We start from the raw sequence: 14483 nt of genomic DNA on the forward strand, positions 1-14483 counted from the left end.
TTTTAGACTCTGTCATTTTGTAGAACAAAATTCCCTTCCAAATATCTTTTTTTTATTTGACAGGTCCCAGAATACCTTCACCATGTTAACAAACGTTTAGAAGAAGAAGCAGATAGAGTAGTGACATATTTAGACCACAGCACACAGTGAGTACCTATTACCTTTTTTCTTTAATACAAGGTTCCTGTTTGTTTTAAAAGTTGGTTCTATAGAAAACTGTACAACACTCTTTATATCTAAAGGGGTAGTGGTGCCACCTTTTATAAATTATATTTAAATTATGTTCTTAAAATTATGCTCTAGAAATAGAAGCAAAAGGTATTTGGGAAAGCTTAGCAATGTGTAGAGTTTTAGAATTCTATCTATTACATAACACTCAATTTAGATTATCTGTTCATTAATAATTAACTTTAATGATAACATCTGTAATTGTAGTTACAGATAGCCATAGGGTAAGAGGTGTAGCTCAGTGGTAGAGTGTCTGCTTCCATGCATGGCATCTCCAGGAAGGGAGGGAGAGAACCTTGACTAAAATCTTGGGCAGCTGCTGCCAGTCACTGTAAATAAATAAATACTGTACCAAATATGAATTACAATAAAACGTAATAGAAAACAACAACAAAAACAAACAGTTAATCAAAATACAACTTAAAATGCAGCCTCATTTTAGTAGTAGCACATAAATCAAGACCATAAAGGGAGGAAATATCAGATATTCACCCGAGCCAGCTATCCAGGCTGGTCCTACATGGGCCAGCAAAAAAGCCAAGGTAAAATTTATATACCAAATGCCATATAAGGGGTCAGAGTGAGTCTAAGCCGAAGGCCAGGCGGAACAGCTCCGTCTTGCAGGCCCTGCGGAAAGATGTCAAATCCCGCAGGGCCCTAGTCCTTTGTGACAGTGTTCCACCACGTCAGGGCCAGTGCTAAAAAGGCCCGGGCCCTAGTTGAAACCAATCTAGCCACCTTATGGCTTGGGATCTCCAGAATATTGTTGTTTGTGGACCTTAAGGTCATCCGCGGGGCATACCAGGAGAGGCGGTCCTGTAGGTATGAGGGTCCTAGGCCGCATAGGGCTTTAAAGGTCAAAACCAGCACCTTAAACCTGTACTCCCCCGGGAGCCAGTGCAGTTGGTAAAGCACTGGATGAATGTGATCCCATGGCAAGGACCCCGTAAGGAGCCTCACTGCGGCATTCTGCACCTGCTGGAGTTTCTGGGTCAGCTTCAAGGGCAGCCCCGTGTAGAGCAAGTTACAATAATCAAGCCTGGAGGTGACTGTCGCATGGATCACTGTGGCCACATCAGGGCAAGAAAGGTAAGAGACCAACTGCTTAATACTGCGGAGATGGAAAAATGCCACCTTTGCTGTGGCTGCAACCTGTGCCTCCATAGAAAGGGAGGCGTCAAAGGTTACACCCAAACGCTTGACAGAAGGCGCTGGCACTAATTGTGCCACCACAAGAGATGGGAGTTGACCCCCCCAACCCCATGTCATCCTCACCCAGCCAGAGGACCTCTGTCTTCGAAGGATCTAACTTCAACCGGCTCCCACGCAGCGATCCAGCCACAGCTTCCAAGCATCTGGTCCGTGTGTTCGGGGCCGAGTCAGGGCAGCCATCCATCAAGAGATAAAGCTGGGTGTCATCAGCATATTGATGACAACCCAGCCCAAAACTCCAGACAATCTGGGCAAGGGGGCGCCTAGAGATATTGAAAAGCATCAGGGGATGGATTGCGCCCTGCGGCACTCCACACACCAAGGAGTGTCGTGACAACAACTCCTTCCCTAGTGCCACCCTCTGCCCCCGACCAGAGATAAAAGAGCACAGCCATTGTCGGACTGTGCCCTGAATCCCCGCATTGGGAAGGTGGTGGTCCAAAAGTTTGTGATCGACCATGTCGCAAGCTGCTGACAAATCTGAAAGAATTAGCAGTCCCAACCCACCTTGATCCATCTGTCTACGGAGATCATCTGTTAGGGCGACCAGAGCCGTCTCTGTCCCATAACCAGGACGAAAGCCGGACTGAAATGGATCCAGAGCCGATGTTTCATCCAGAAACCTACCAAGCTGTTCAGCAACCGCTCTCTCAATTACCTTACCCAGGTACGAAAGATTCGAAACCGGGCAGTAATTGGATAGATCTAAAGGATCTAGTGATGTTTTCTTTTAAGAGCGGACGCACCACTGCTTCCTTCAACTCCTCTGGGAATGTCCCCATGCCAAGGGGCATGTTAATGATCTCACCCAGAGGGGCCCGCACCTCGACTGGACACTAGACATTACTAAGTTAGATGGACCTATGTCTGACAGTGTAAGGCAGCTTTGTGTGTTCCTAATTATCACCTGTTTTTGTTCTGAAAGTTACAAAAGGAGCTTTGGCTTACTGCAGCTACAAGATAACATTTTGCTTTTTTCACTGTAAGTCTGAATTACACCTCCTTGTGTTTTTCAAATGAGGACCGTGAACAATTTGGCTGCAGCACCACTAGTCAGGGCAACAATGCAGCCGAGTATGGGGAGCCATCAGCACCAGTGGAAAAGCATCAAGGTAGCAAGCAAGTTAGAAAACTGTTTTCCCTGGCACCTTACTGTGCTGTCAGGCTATTCCCGCACCACTTTTCAACTCCAGAAATCTGAAGCTCCATAGTAAATTACTTAATAAACAACAGTAACAAGTATGCAGGTAGAAAGCCAGCAGAGATTTGACTTATCCACTGTATTGTACCAAATGTCACATGTAGAACTATATACCTGTTGGCAGGAACTGTGTTTGTGTGCTTGGTGCAATCAGTGCATTCCTGGCACCCATGGGACAAGTTTGTTCCCCAGAGGCCAACCAAGGTGGCTGATCTAGACAAGCTGAGAGGTTAATAGATAAGGCCTTTGGGAACGTCTGGCAGTGGCAGATTTCAGAGAACCAGGGTGGCTCCTCCTCCGCTGTCATCGAAGATGAGCATCTTTGGGAAGGAAGATGGGTCCTACCTCCAGCAGTGGAGGCAGTATGCCTCTGAATACCACTTGCTGAGAATCAGATGTGGGGAGAGTACTTTAGCACTCATATCCTGCTTGTGGGCTTCCCATAGACATCTGGTTGCCCACTGTGAGAACTGGATGCTAGACTAGATGGGCTTTTGCTCTGATGCAGAAGGGCTCTTCTTACATTTGTGTATCCTTTTTGACTTTCCCCAAGATCTTTATTAATGAATGCTCATTACTGAAGCGTTGTATATCATCATTTCTTTTTATACTGAATTTGCTGGTCTGATTACTCTGGAAATAAGGTAAGGTAAAGGGACCAGTGGCTTCTACAGCCTATGCAATGTTGAAGGTGTAATTTGGTAGGGGATTGACCTGCTTGAACTCCTAAAATCTTTTAGAAGCTTGAGATAGGGATTACGACTGATGTGCACTCACTCCTCTCTGCACAACATGGGCAGTTTTCTGGAAGGAGGAAAGAAAAAAATGACACACATACACCTCATTTTCGATTTAGAAACTCTTCTATTACTTTACAACAATAATGTGTTCAGGTTTGAGCCTGGTATCCAGAACCAGAGCCCTTCAACACAGTAAAGGAAGGTTTCAGCAACATGGAACAGGGAAAAAGAAATCCTTGTGATCCTGAAACTTTCCCTCTTCATAAATAATAGTAGGCTAGAGTACTCCTGTAGGGAGCCAAGAATATACTGGGGATACACTAACGTTCTGTAGCATATTGGAGTTCTCAGATGGTTCCTTCTCATGGTGAAGCAGAGCGCCATGATAATTAGTAGGGCAATGGGGCAGCCCACAGACAAGGCAAATATGCAGGTATTCAAGAAAAAGTACATAAGTGAAAAGATAACTCCACAGCATAATTCAGGTGCAAGCCCTTGATGTGGCAGATGTCTACTTGCTGCCCTTCAACCTGCTGGACAGTTAATCTAGATTCTATACACACTTTTCATTGGTGCTTTAAGTAGACAGTATAACACCACCTACAGAACTTTATAGTTCTCCTGCTAAGCTCTATATCCGTTTAGGATTAATACATAACAGCAAGTGCCTTCTTTCTCATATTTAAGTTTTTCCTTTTGATTAGTGTAAAGATCACGCTGATGATTCCACATCAGTAATGGCTGGGTTGTTAACTGAATACTTTCATTCTGCTATATCGTCCCTCTGTGTATGTAGTTAAACATAGAGTTGGTGAACCTAAGATTTGTATTTTACCTACAATTGTATCTGCAACCAAGAGTATACACTTGCACACCTTTTGAAGGTTCTTCCTCCTAAATTGTACAGGTATTCATAGATTCTTTTTCTTGCCTTAAACAGGAAGCCACTCATTGCTTGTGTGGAGAGGCAGCTTTTAGGAGAGCACTTATCAGCTGTTTTGCAAAAAGGTACTTTTTCTAATTAGCTTTTTTTTAAGCTGCATAATCTGCTCACATTTTATGGGAAAGTGAAAACAGATTGTACAGCTGCCTCTTTGGCCTGGGAAAATCTATTGGAACAAACAAGTGTTCTTAAAATACAATGGCCAATACACATTCCCACACACAACTGGCAACAAATAATGTAAGCAAACGCTTTTCAGAGCAATAAAAGTTAAGGGATGTGTATAAATTTTTCATAAAAATGTTCATAAAACTGGCTAACATTGTATGTGAAGGAATTGCCAGGAATGCTGGGTCACGGATAGTTCTCTGAAAACTGCTTATTTAATTGCAGACCTCTATAACTGATAGAACTCTTTCTTGGTGCTGTAGCAATAACAGGCCTGTGTTTTTCCATGAACTAAAATCTAACAGCACCTGTGAAATATTTTACATTCAGCAGGCTGATAGTTTTGTTAGGACAAGCTGTTGCAAATCTAGCCTATTAGAATTCCACAGCCAATCCGTTTGGATATAGTACCTTTAAAATCTATGTATATGAGAGACAGAAACTCAGTTTGTATATAAAGCACTTGTCAATCATATATTCTTTACAGGGGGGAAAGTTGCATTGTTTGCAACCACCATAATGTCTAGATGCTGTTGCTTTAAACTCACAGAAAGTTCTGTTCCATTTTCTAACAATAACACATTATTTAACGTGTTAATCATGCTTGTTTTAAGGACTTGATAATCTGCTTGATGAAAACAGAATAGCAGATCTCACCCAGATGTGCCAGCTTTTCAGCCGTGTGAAAACCGGACAACAGCTCCTCTTGCAGCACTGGAGTGAATACATCAAGGTATTTAGAAACATGCTGTTTTGTTGCACTTTTTTTTTAAAAAAACGTCAAAAATGATATACTTGTTCTAGATTCTGAGTAACTTAGAATTTCAACCAATTCATAATAAATCCCCTTTTTATTGAATAAACAAAAAGGTTGATCAGATACTGAAAACAAGGCAATATGCATAGTTCAAGTGCTTGAGAAAGTGAAACTTTGCTTCACTTCAATTTTCTCTACTGTTCAGCAGCAGTCCTATCGAAGTTGAATATAGCAGTGTACTTCGCATGTGGAAAAACATACCACAGGAAAAGAAAATTCTTCTTTGAACCATGGCTACTATATTTTGCAATATTTGCAGCAAACAGTTTGTGTGGCAGCCACCTACTTCTGAAGCACTCTTACTGCCTGCAATCCATCCTTGGGAAGGCCACGTTTTGCATATTGAGAGGGAATACAAAAGAACCATGGGAGTAGTAAGCACCCTAAGTGTTAAGCACAATTTTTGTTTTAGAAAATCGTATTTCTGGTGTTTGGAGTGTGGTTTAGCTTCACAAAGAAGATCTGCCTGAGGAAAACCTAAACCACCTCATAGCTATAAAGAACCTAGGAGTGGTAGAATTCTTTGAGGGCTTTCTCCTGATTGGTAGCTAGAATCACAGAGGCTGAATTCACAGATAGTAGAAGACCAGAAGAATTACCAGGCTGGGAAGTAGATCACTCATTATGGAAGGCTAAAGCTGACAGTATGTTACTTCTGAATTTATGCCTTCAGCTTAATGTAGTGACGATTTAGGAGAAAGAAAAATTAAGTGGTGGGATAGGGATGGTGGTTTTTTTGTCTAATTACTTTGCTATCCATTATCTTTAAGCCTGCAGTATTTTAGCATTGAGACACGGGTGGCGCTGTGGTCTAAACCATTGAGCCTCTTGGGCGTGCCAGTCACAAGGTTGGCAGTTCTAATCTGTGTGGCGGGGTGAGCTCCTGTTGCTTTGGCCCAGCTCCTGCCAACCTAGCAGTTTGAAAGCATACCAGCACGAGTAGATAAACAGGTACCATTGTGGTGGCAAGGTAAAAGGCGTTTCCATGCACTCTGGCACTCGTCACAGTGTTCTGTGCGCCAGAAGCAGTTTAGTCATGCTGGTCACATGACCCGGAAAAGCGGAAATGAGCACAGCACCCCATACTCAAATTTGATGGGACAACTGTCAGGGGGTCCTTTACCTTTTACCTTGCCATTTTAGCATTAAATAAATAAATAAATAAATAAAATGTTCAAAAATATTCTTAATTCAATAGTGGTTTGAGGTGTAAGACTGGAAACTTTTGAGAGCAATGTAACAAAAGCCAGCTTTGAGCAATATTATTTTAATTGCTATCACTCCTCCTAACAGCAAACTGGTGGTGATTGCTGCTGGTGACGAGCAAAGCTGAGCCACCAAGAAATAAGAGGGTTAGCAGGCTTGGAGGAACCCCAAAATTTGCAGACATACAAGAGCTTTTAAAAAAAAAACTTATGGGAACCTTCCAACCCCCTTCCAGGATTCACCAGGCACAGTAACCACAGAATATTTTGTGTCAGGAAAGAAAAATGAAAAGTGTTGTGTGTAAATGTAATGCCTTGCTTGAGCTCCTTACATTTTAGTATCCCACAGGTGGATACTATAGGAGCACTTCAGCTAGGAAATGAAGTATACTGCAGCATGTTGTCACAAGCAATGCTTATTAATCAACAGCAGAATTATTAGATGTTCTGAATATTTAAGCTGCATTTGCCTAAAATGATATGTCCCTTGTGTATATTTCCCTTCTCATACATGACTTACAAAGACTTCACAGTCTGGGAGTGTTGTTGCTATTTTTTAAAGTTTCTATTTCAATTAAAGGTATGTTTAGAAGCCGCACTCCTCCCCCCAACACACCACAGCGTACTATTTTTCTGAATGTTCCCTAAACATATTTTGACTTTTCATATTATATAACAATGATCTGTGGCTGTATTCAGACATGCTGTGTGGCCATGAGGAGGTAATAAAATACTTCAGTTTCCAATTTAGAGTAATCTCGGTTTAACATGTTATCTGAATCTCTGGACAATGGTTAATCTTGGCTATGGTAGTGGAAGCAAACTAGCTTCATAGTTAAGCTAACCACAGTTTGGGGTTTTTTGGATAGCCCTAGTAAATTGCAGTTTAATAAAAAACTGAAGCACAAGCTTCCAAGCTCTTTCTTGTGGTTATGCTAAGGAAGTGTGGGTGGGGTGCCAGAAAAGACTTCTTTTTGTATTACTAAACTATAGTTTTGTATTGTGCCTAAACTAGTACTGTACAAACAGATTTTCTGTGTCAATTAGCATCACAGGCTGGAAAAACACTTATTAAGTGTTTATTTTTTTAAAAAAAATGTAGTGCAATTCTCATGTTTTGGTGTTTTTAATGTTTCAGGTGCATTAAAGCAACTGTGATTTAAATGATTTTATTATCAATGTAAATGGTGGGGGAATATTAGGAAATAAGAGAGGTAAGTACTATTGACACATTTGATCAAAAGTGTTTGTTTTGCAGAACTATGGGACAACAATAGTGGTAAACCCTGAAAAAGACAAGGATATGGTGCAAGAGCTGCTAGATTTTAAGGACAAAGTGGATCATATAATAGAAGTGTGTTTTCAGAAAAATGAGAAATGTATAAACTTGATGAAAGAATCTTTTGAAACGTTTATCAACAAGAGACCAAATAAACCAGCAGAACTTATAGGTATAACAATTTTTCTGCAAAAATACTGTTTCTAAAACTTATACTGTCTAGGATTAAGTTGCTAAATATGCCAGTGTCCAGCAGTACAATATCTATTCCATGAAAATATTTGCTATTGTGTGTATTCTGATAAAGATGTGGGCTGCATTCTTAAGAGACATGATTGTTTCTTCTCCTTGTGCATCTGTGCTTGTTTTTATTCTGACTGACTGCAGTGACATTTGCTCATAAAACTGCATGGAAATTAGAGTGCTGTTGCAACATAGTACTATTTAAGGAAGCTCCAAAAGATGCAGAGGTAAGTTTGGTTGTGTTGCTTATTATTGGGGTGATCTGATGAAAGAGAGAAGAGAGGGAGGCTAGAGCTATCTAAAAGTAGTGGTCTTTTCTAAGGTATCCAAAGTAAAGACCTCAGGGGGCCAAAACAAACTCACCCAAACACATGCACACGACCAAAGAACACAAACCATGAAGTAGAGATGATTCCTCCATGTGTTGCTGGACTCCAAATCCCATCAGCTTCAGCCAGCATGGTTAGTGGTGATGAGAGCTGTAGTCAACATCAGGAGAGCCACAGATTTCCTATCCCTGCCGTAGAAGTTGTCCCATTGTCCTCTAACACAGAGGAGAGAGAGAGAGAGAACCACAGCCGCCTTAATATTGATTGGAAGTGGGACATAGAAGGTCTGGTTAAATTCTGGATTTGGCATGAGTTTGTATTCCCAAAAGCAGTGGCTATAACAACAGGTAAAATTCTGGGAAGAGAGTGTTCAATGGGGAGTAGGCATGCAGACACTTCCTCCAGTATCTCTAACACCAGTGCTCTTGCAATGCTTATCACATGCGGGATGGATTTTTTTTGGGGGGGGGTGAGGGAGGAGAAGATAAAATTCAAAAGTTCTAATATTTAACCAGTTTCCCTTTTTGAGAGAAATGTGATCTAATTCTGATTTTACTCTTAGTTTTATTTACCCTACTCTTTGGTAATATACTCTGATTCGCTAACTAGCTGGGTGTTGTTAGGATACTGATGCCACTCAAGTCCCAAGCCTGTGGATGACCTCCATACCGCAGTTTGATGTGGATGTTAAATAGCACCTGCTGAGTAGCAGGTTCCTGCTTTCTTGAATTGACCCTCGAGGCAGGAGCAGAACAACTGAAGAACTGTCCCTGCAGTCCTTAACCTGGGTATCCTACTGCAGAAGTCTTGTGGGATATAGATAAGCTTTTGTAATTTGGCCACATCCTGCATTTATTTATTTTCTTACTTAATAATGAACATTTTAAACCTGCCCCTTATCAACAAGCAGTCTCAGGTCAGAGTACAATAAAACAAGTTAAACATAATGGTTACATAAAAAGTGAATCACAGGGCAGATGAAAGCCATTGACAACCAAACATTAAAACAGCGGTACTGTAGAAACAAACACAGACTAAGGCATCATACATACCTGACTTTCCCCATATAATCCTGGAAACTAGTTTGTTAAGGATGTTGGGAATTATATCTCTGTGAAGCATAAACTACAGTTTCTAGGGTTCTTTGGAGGAAGTAATGTGTTTAAAATGTATGGTGTTTACCCTCTGCTCAGCATATGCCTGTTCAAACAAGTGTGTTTTTAGCTGCCTGTCAAAGATTCAACGGATATGGTGCCAGATATATATTTAGCATTTACACAACCAGGGTGTCACCATAGAGAAGGCCCTCTCCTTATTTTGCAGCTGGTGTTAGTTTGTGAAAGCATTCAGAAGGAAACTGTTGTGTCACAATTTATATCTAGAGATTGATATCTGTGTAGAAATCTCTTAGGAGCTCCTTAATAAGGAGTGGAAAATTCTATTATTTTATTTGCTTTATTATGTGCACACACTGCTCTTTCCCACGAGTTCAGGGATTTTGCATGGCTTATAAGAACTTTATCAGTATATTTAAAAACAGCTTGGTGCTATCTATAGCAAGGGGCTTTTGGATCTGCTTTTACAGTGACTGCCCCTAACAACCATGAGTAAGAAAAGGCAGTGAAAGAATTGAGTTCTCACCTTTTAACATGCCCTTTTCATTCTTCCTTTCATGTAAGACTATTTTCTACTTCTAATTGGAGGAGGTGGTCTTTTTATCTTCAGATTCATGGTGTAATCCTAGGGGCTTTTTTTGGGCATCAAGCCATTGGAAATATTTTAAGCCATTACAATAGCTTAGAGTAAAAAAAAATGAAGAAGTTTAGGTGGAATTTGCTGCCAAGGAGTGGAGTCTCCTTCTTTGGAGGTCTTTAAGCAGAGGCTTGACACCCATATGTCAGGAATGCTTTGATGGTGTTTCCTGCTTGGCAGGGGGTTGGACTGGATGGCCCTTGTGGTCTCTTCCAACTCTATGATTCTATGAGGTCTTTCATGTAGTGTGTTAAAGTTTAAAAATTTCCTAACTTCTCTTAATAAGTATTGCGTAAATATGTTAGTGCTTTATATATAAATGTTGATGCTTTACAAAAATTCAGATTACGCAGGTGTGTATGCATACATATTCCACTGTATAGTAAAAAAAAGGTACAGAAAGAGGAAATACTGTACTATTTCATAGTTTTGCTGAATGTGGGCATATTTTAAATTTCCCCGTGCTGTTCTCTCTTTCACACTCTTTTCATCAGTTCCCCATATCTGCCAGTTTACTGCCTCTGTTCACTACTATTTAAATTTTGTCACGGCGCCTAACCTGTAATATTTTTAACTGGTTTTCCCGCTTCACGTTGAAAGCTTCAGATTTTTGTTCTCAATTCTGCTATTATTATTATTATTATTATTATTATTATTATTATTATTATTATTATTTGCCTCTCTAATAGTATCATTCCCATTATCACTATCATTGGCTTTCTGTAGATTTGTATATTACTTTCAAACTGTTTATTTTTACTGTTAATTTTTAGCTTTGTCTTCATCATAATCATCATCACCATTGTTCTACTACCGTATCTCTGCACTCTTTGCCCATATCTGTGTTCCTCCTCTGAGTCCGGCATGGATTTGGATTTTTTAAAACCCTGTAAATATTGCAGTTTTATGCACAGATTGGATTAATCTCACTGAAGTCAATGAAATGCAAGCAGCCTACTTGTTTGCGGTATTGTAACAGGAAAAGTGCCACTGCTTCTTTTTTTTACTTTTACTTTTCCTTCATTTTTTTGTCATATTTTTATCATATCTTTGTAAACCAAGAAAATCTTTAATAGAAAAATATTTTTATTAGACTATACGTTTTTTGACATTGAGTGGTTTCTTTCAACTTTTATAAAATGCGTAGTGTAGTTTTAGATGTGTTAAAACTAATATGTGGAAACCAAGTGATCTCCCCCCCACCCCGATTAGTTTTAAGCTGTTTATTTTTAATTATTTTTAGCAAAACATGTGGACTCAAAGCTAAGAGCTGGCAATAAGGAAGCAACAGATGAAGAGCTGGAAAGAATCCTTGACAAAATTATGATAATATTTAGATTTATTCATGGTAAGGAATCTCTTTTTAAACAACTGGATAAAGTGTATCATACATTTCTGCCCTGCTGATTTTTTTAACCAAAATACCAAAGGCTTGATGCATGTTGCAGTAAATGACTCCATGCAGTGGTTTCATGCAGATGCTTGAAGGATAGGATTGAACTCTATAGAATTGCACATTGAAGGATCCACCCAATGATATTTTATATCTAAAGGAATAGGAATTGTGGCTCCCTCTACAAACATTGCACTTCTGACAAGATCTTTAGCTTCAATTTTTCTTTCAGCCATGCACAACACAATTTTCCGCTACTTGTTTTCAATAGAAATGGGGCAGGAACATTGTTATAATTGTTATAACTTCTGAGAAACCCAAGTGTAGGTTCTGCAACAAGTCTATTTAAAGCACTTTGGTAGTTTTCACCAGAATGTGAATGAAATATATATGTTATCTTAATAATTGGAGAGGAAGAGTTGAATTTTATATTTCCAGCACTTTTAAATTTGCTGTATCTGTGACAATTTTATTAGCTCAGTTTGAAATTTGACACTTTCACAGGTAGAACGTGTAGGTCAAGTTTTAAGTTATTTGCTATTTGTATAAGCTGTAGTATTTTGAGGTTTATAGTGACAGAATCTTGCTTCTGCTACTTCCTTTAAATAGAGGATTATTCCTATGCTTTCTCACAGACACACACACACAGTTAATTTCCCCCCTCTGTGGTTCAAAAAAAGTCACAGCATGTGCTTTAGTGATGTTTTTTCTCATCCTCCTCAACATTGTCCATGCAGGTAAAGATGTATTTGAAGCATTTTATAAAAAGGACCTGGCCAAAAGACTTCTGGTTGGGAAAAGCGCTTCAGTAGATGCTGAGAAATCTATGTTGTCTAAGCTTAAGCATGGTAAGCATTTGTGAATTTGGTTCCTTCAGTTACAAGTTTGAGCCCTTATATAGGGGGAAATGGAACAGGTTAGTCCTTTTGGAAATCTGATTCCAAACAAATGCACATTTTTTAAAAAAATCTCATGTTTGGTTTGCTTTACTTTACTCCTTCTGAAGAGTTTGTTACCTTCTTTATGTGCCTAAATTGACAGTTCAAGTTACTGCATCCATATTACTATTTTTTGTTGTTTTTGTTTCATATAACAGAATGTGGTGCTGCTTTCACCAGTAAACTGGAAGGAATGTTTAAGGATATGGAACTTTCAAAAGATGTTATGGTTCAGTTTAAACAGGTAAGATTTCACTTCAGTTGGATAGTTCAGTGAAATTTTGAGCTGGTTTGATATGACTAGTTTCAGACCTAATATATGATCGTTTAGCATAACAGAAATGAGCTGCAATGAACATTGGGCTTGCACACTCCCCACCCCCACCCAAGACCTCTGGCACAGCCATGAGTATATCAGAAGCTTTCATTTTTCATTAACTGCAGTTTAGTATTTAATATGAACCCTAAACCATGGTTAATTTTAACTGCAGCTTCATAGCTCTTGATTTGAAGTTGGCTTGTGTCAAACAAATCACAGTTAAGATTGACTACATCTGAACTCATCCTTGCAGCAGTGGTGAAAGAAGAGAGAGGCGCATTTGCAAATATAGTGGGTTATTTTGTCATTTTAAAATCCATGCTAATTACTATTTTTGTCTAGATTATAAAGTAAAATTTCACACAGAACATAACTTATGGAATATGCTACCTTAAGATTTGTCAATCAGTTGAATTCACTTTAACTGACACAGATATATCCTAATGTATTATTAGGAATTGGAAATGTTGCATCATTTAAAAACGTAGATGCGTCAAACTTTGATTTTGAAATTTAATACTTCAATAGGTGAAAATCTAGGTCAGAATTAGGAAAGTACTTTCACCTCAACATCAACTCTAAATATTACTTTAAGCTCCTTATTTTCAGATTGTTTTGAGTTTTAATAACATGAAAGTAGAGTATCACTGAATTCAACCTTTGTTAAAAAACAGCTTTACGTCATTTTTTCAATAATTAAATTCAATTTTGCTGTAAATATAGGGGGAAATTGCTACGCTATTTGAATAAAGTTGACATTTTTGTAGAAAATAATAATAATCAGCAGTAGTTATTTCTTTTCTCCTTCCTTCTTTGTCCCCAGGCAAAACCTTTAACTCATTAACATGACTGAAAATCCTTTTCTTCCTTTCTTATCATAGTACATACAGAATCAAAAGGACCCAGGGAATATAGACTTAACAGTAAATATACTTACAATGGGATACTGGCCAACTTATACGCCTATGGATGTCCTTTTGCCTCCAGAGGTAAGTCTTCAACTACACTTGAAGTGTTGGGACATTCCCCCCCCCCCAAATTATTGATGTTCATTGGTTTGTTGGATTTGATCTCTGGAAGCTCTTACATTGGGATTTACACATGCACAAACCAGAGCACAGAAGCTTTCAGTGATTCTTGGTCCACATTGCTTAGAATTTTGGTATCTAGGAGGCCCAATTTGAGTAGCACAACTCAAATTGATTAATTTTTTGTTGTATATATTTCAACAATCCCGAAGTCTGAGAGTCAGTAGCACAGATGTTGTAAAGGTGTGGTGATCTAACGTGGAACAACACCATTGGAGAAGATAGCCATGGTTAATCAGACCTCATTGCTGGTTGCCTCATGCTTCAGGGCTCCAAAATTGTAGCTTCACCACTGCTCATAAGGAAGTGTGTGGCTCCTGTAGATGCTATTAATCCCACCACCAGGGGTGACCAGAGGTGTTTTGGCACATGAGGCAAAGCATCCCACATTGCAGGGACTGGGAGCAACCTCCGTAAGGACTCCTCTGTGAGATGCCCTTTTAGGGTCTCCCCTGCCATGGTGGGGCTGAAATCCTTTCTGGATTTCTCCCTCCCACCTGGCAGCGAGGCTTTATGCCTGCTTCTCCAGGTGGGGGTGGGGAAATCTCCCTCGCCTGCCCAACAGCAAAGCTGGATGGTGGAATGCCTCCCCTCTTGCCAACTCTGGAGGAGGGGGTAGCGTTCCTCA

General features: G+C 39.6%; 1 protein-coding gene across 2 annotated transcripts in view; it reads left to right on the forward strand.

The window, feature by feature from the left end:
- Positions 1-14483, forward strand: part of CUL4A (cullin 4A) — a 35534-nt gene that overhangs the window by 14139 nt on the left and 6912 nt on the right. Inside the window, exons 8-15 of one of the 2 annotated variants that reach the window (XM_035114917.2) lie at positions 64-146; positions 4322-4389; positions 5107-5225; positions 7773-7965; positions 11361-11465; positions 12248-12358; positions 12607-12692; positions 13649-13756. In XM_035114917.2, coding sequence (XP_034970808.1) covers positions 64-146; positions 4322-4389; positions 5107-5225; positions 7773-7965; positions 11361-11465; positions 12248-12358; positions 12607-12692; positions 13649-13756 — 873 coding nt within the window. Of the gene's footprint in view, positions 1-63; positions 147-4321; positions 4390-5106; positions 5226-7772; positions 7966-11360; positions 11466-12247; positions 12359-12606; positions 12693-13648; positions 13757-14483 lie in introns of those variants that run through there. The other variant, XM_035114918.2, reaches the window with a different exon arrangement.

The sequence above is a fragment of the Zootoca vivipara genome, chromosome 4 (assembly GCF_963506605.1).
Source record: "Zootoca vivipara chromosome 4, rZooViv1.1, whole genome shotgun sequence".
Classification (NCBI taxonomy): domain Eukaryota; kingdom Metazoa; phylum Chordata; class Lepidosauria; order Squamata; family Lacertidae; genus Zootoca; species Zootoca vivipara.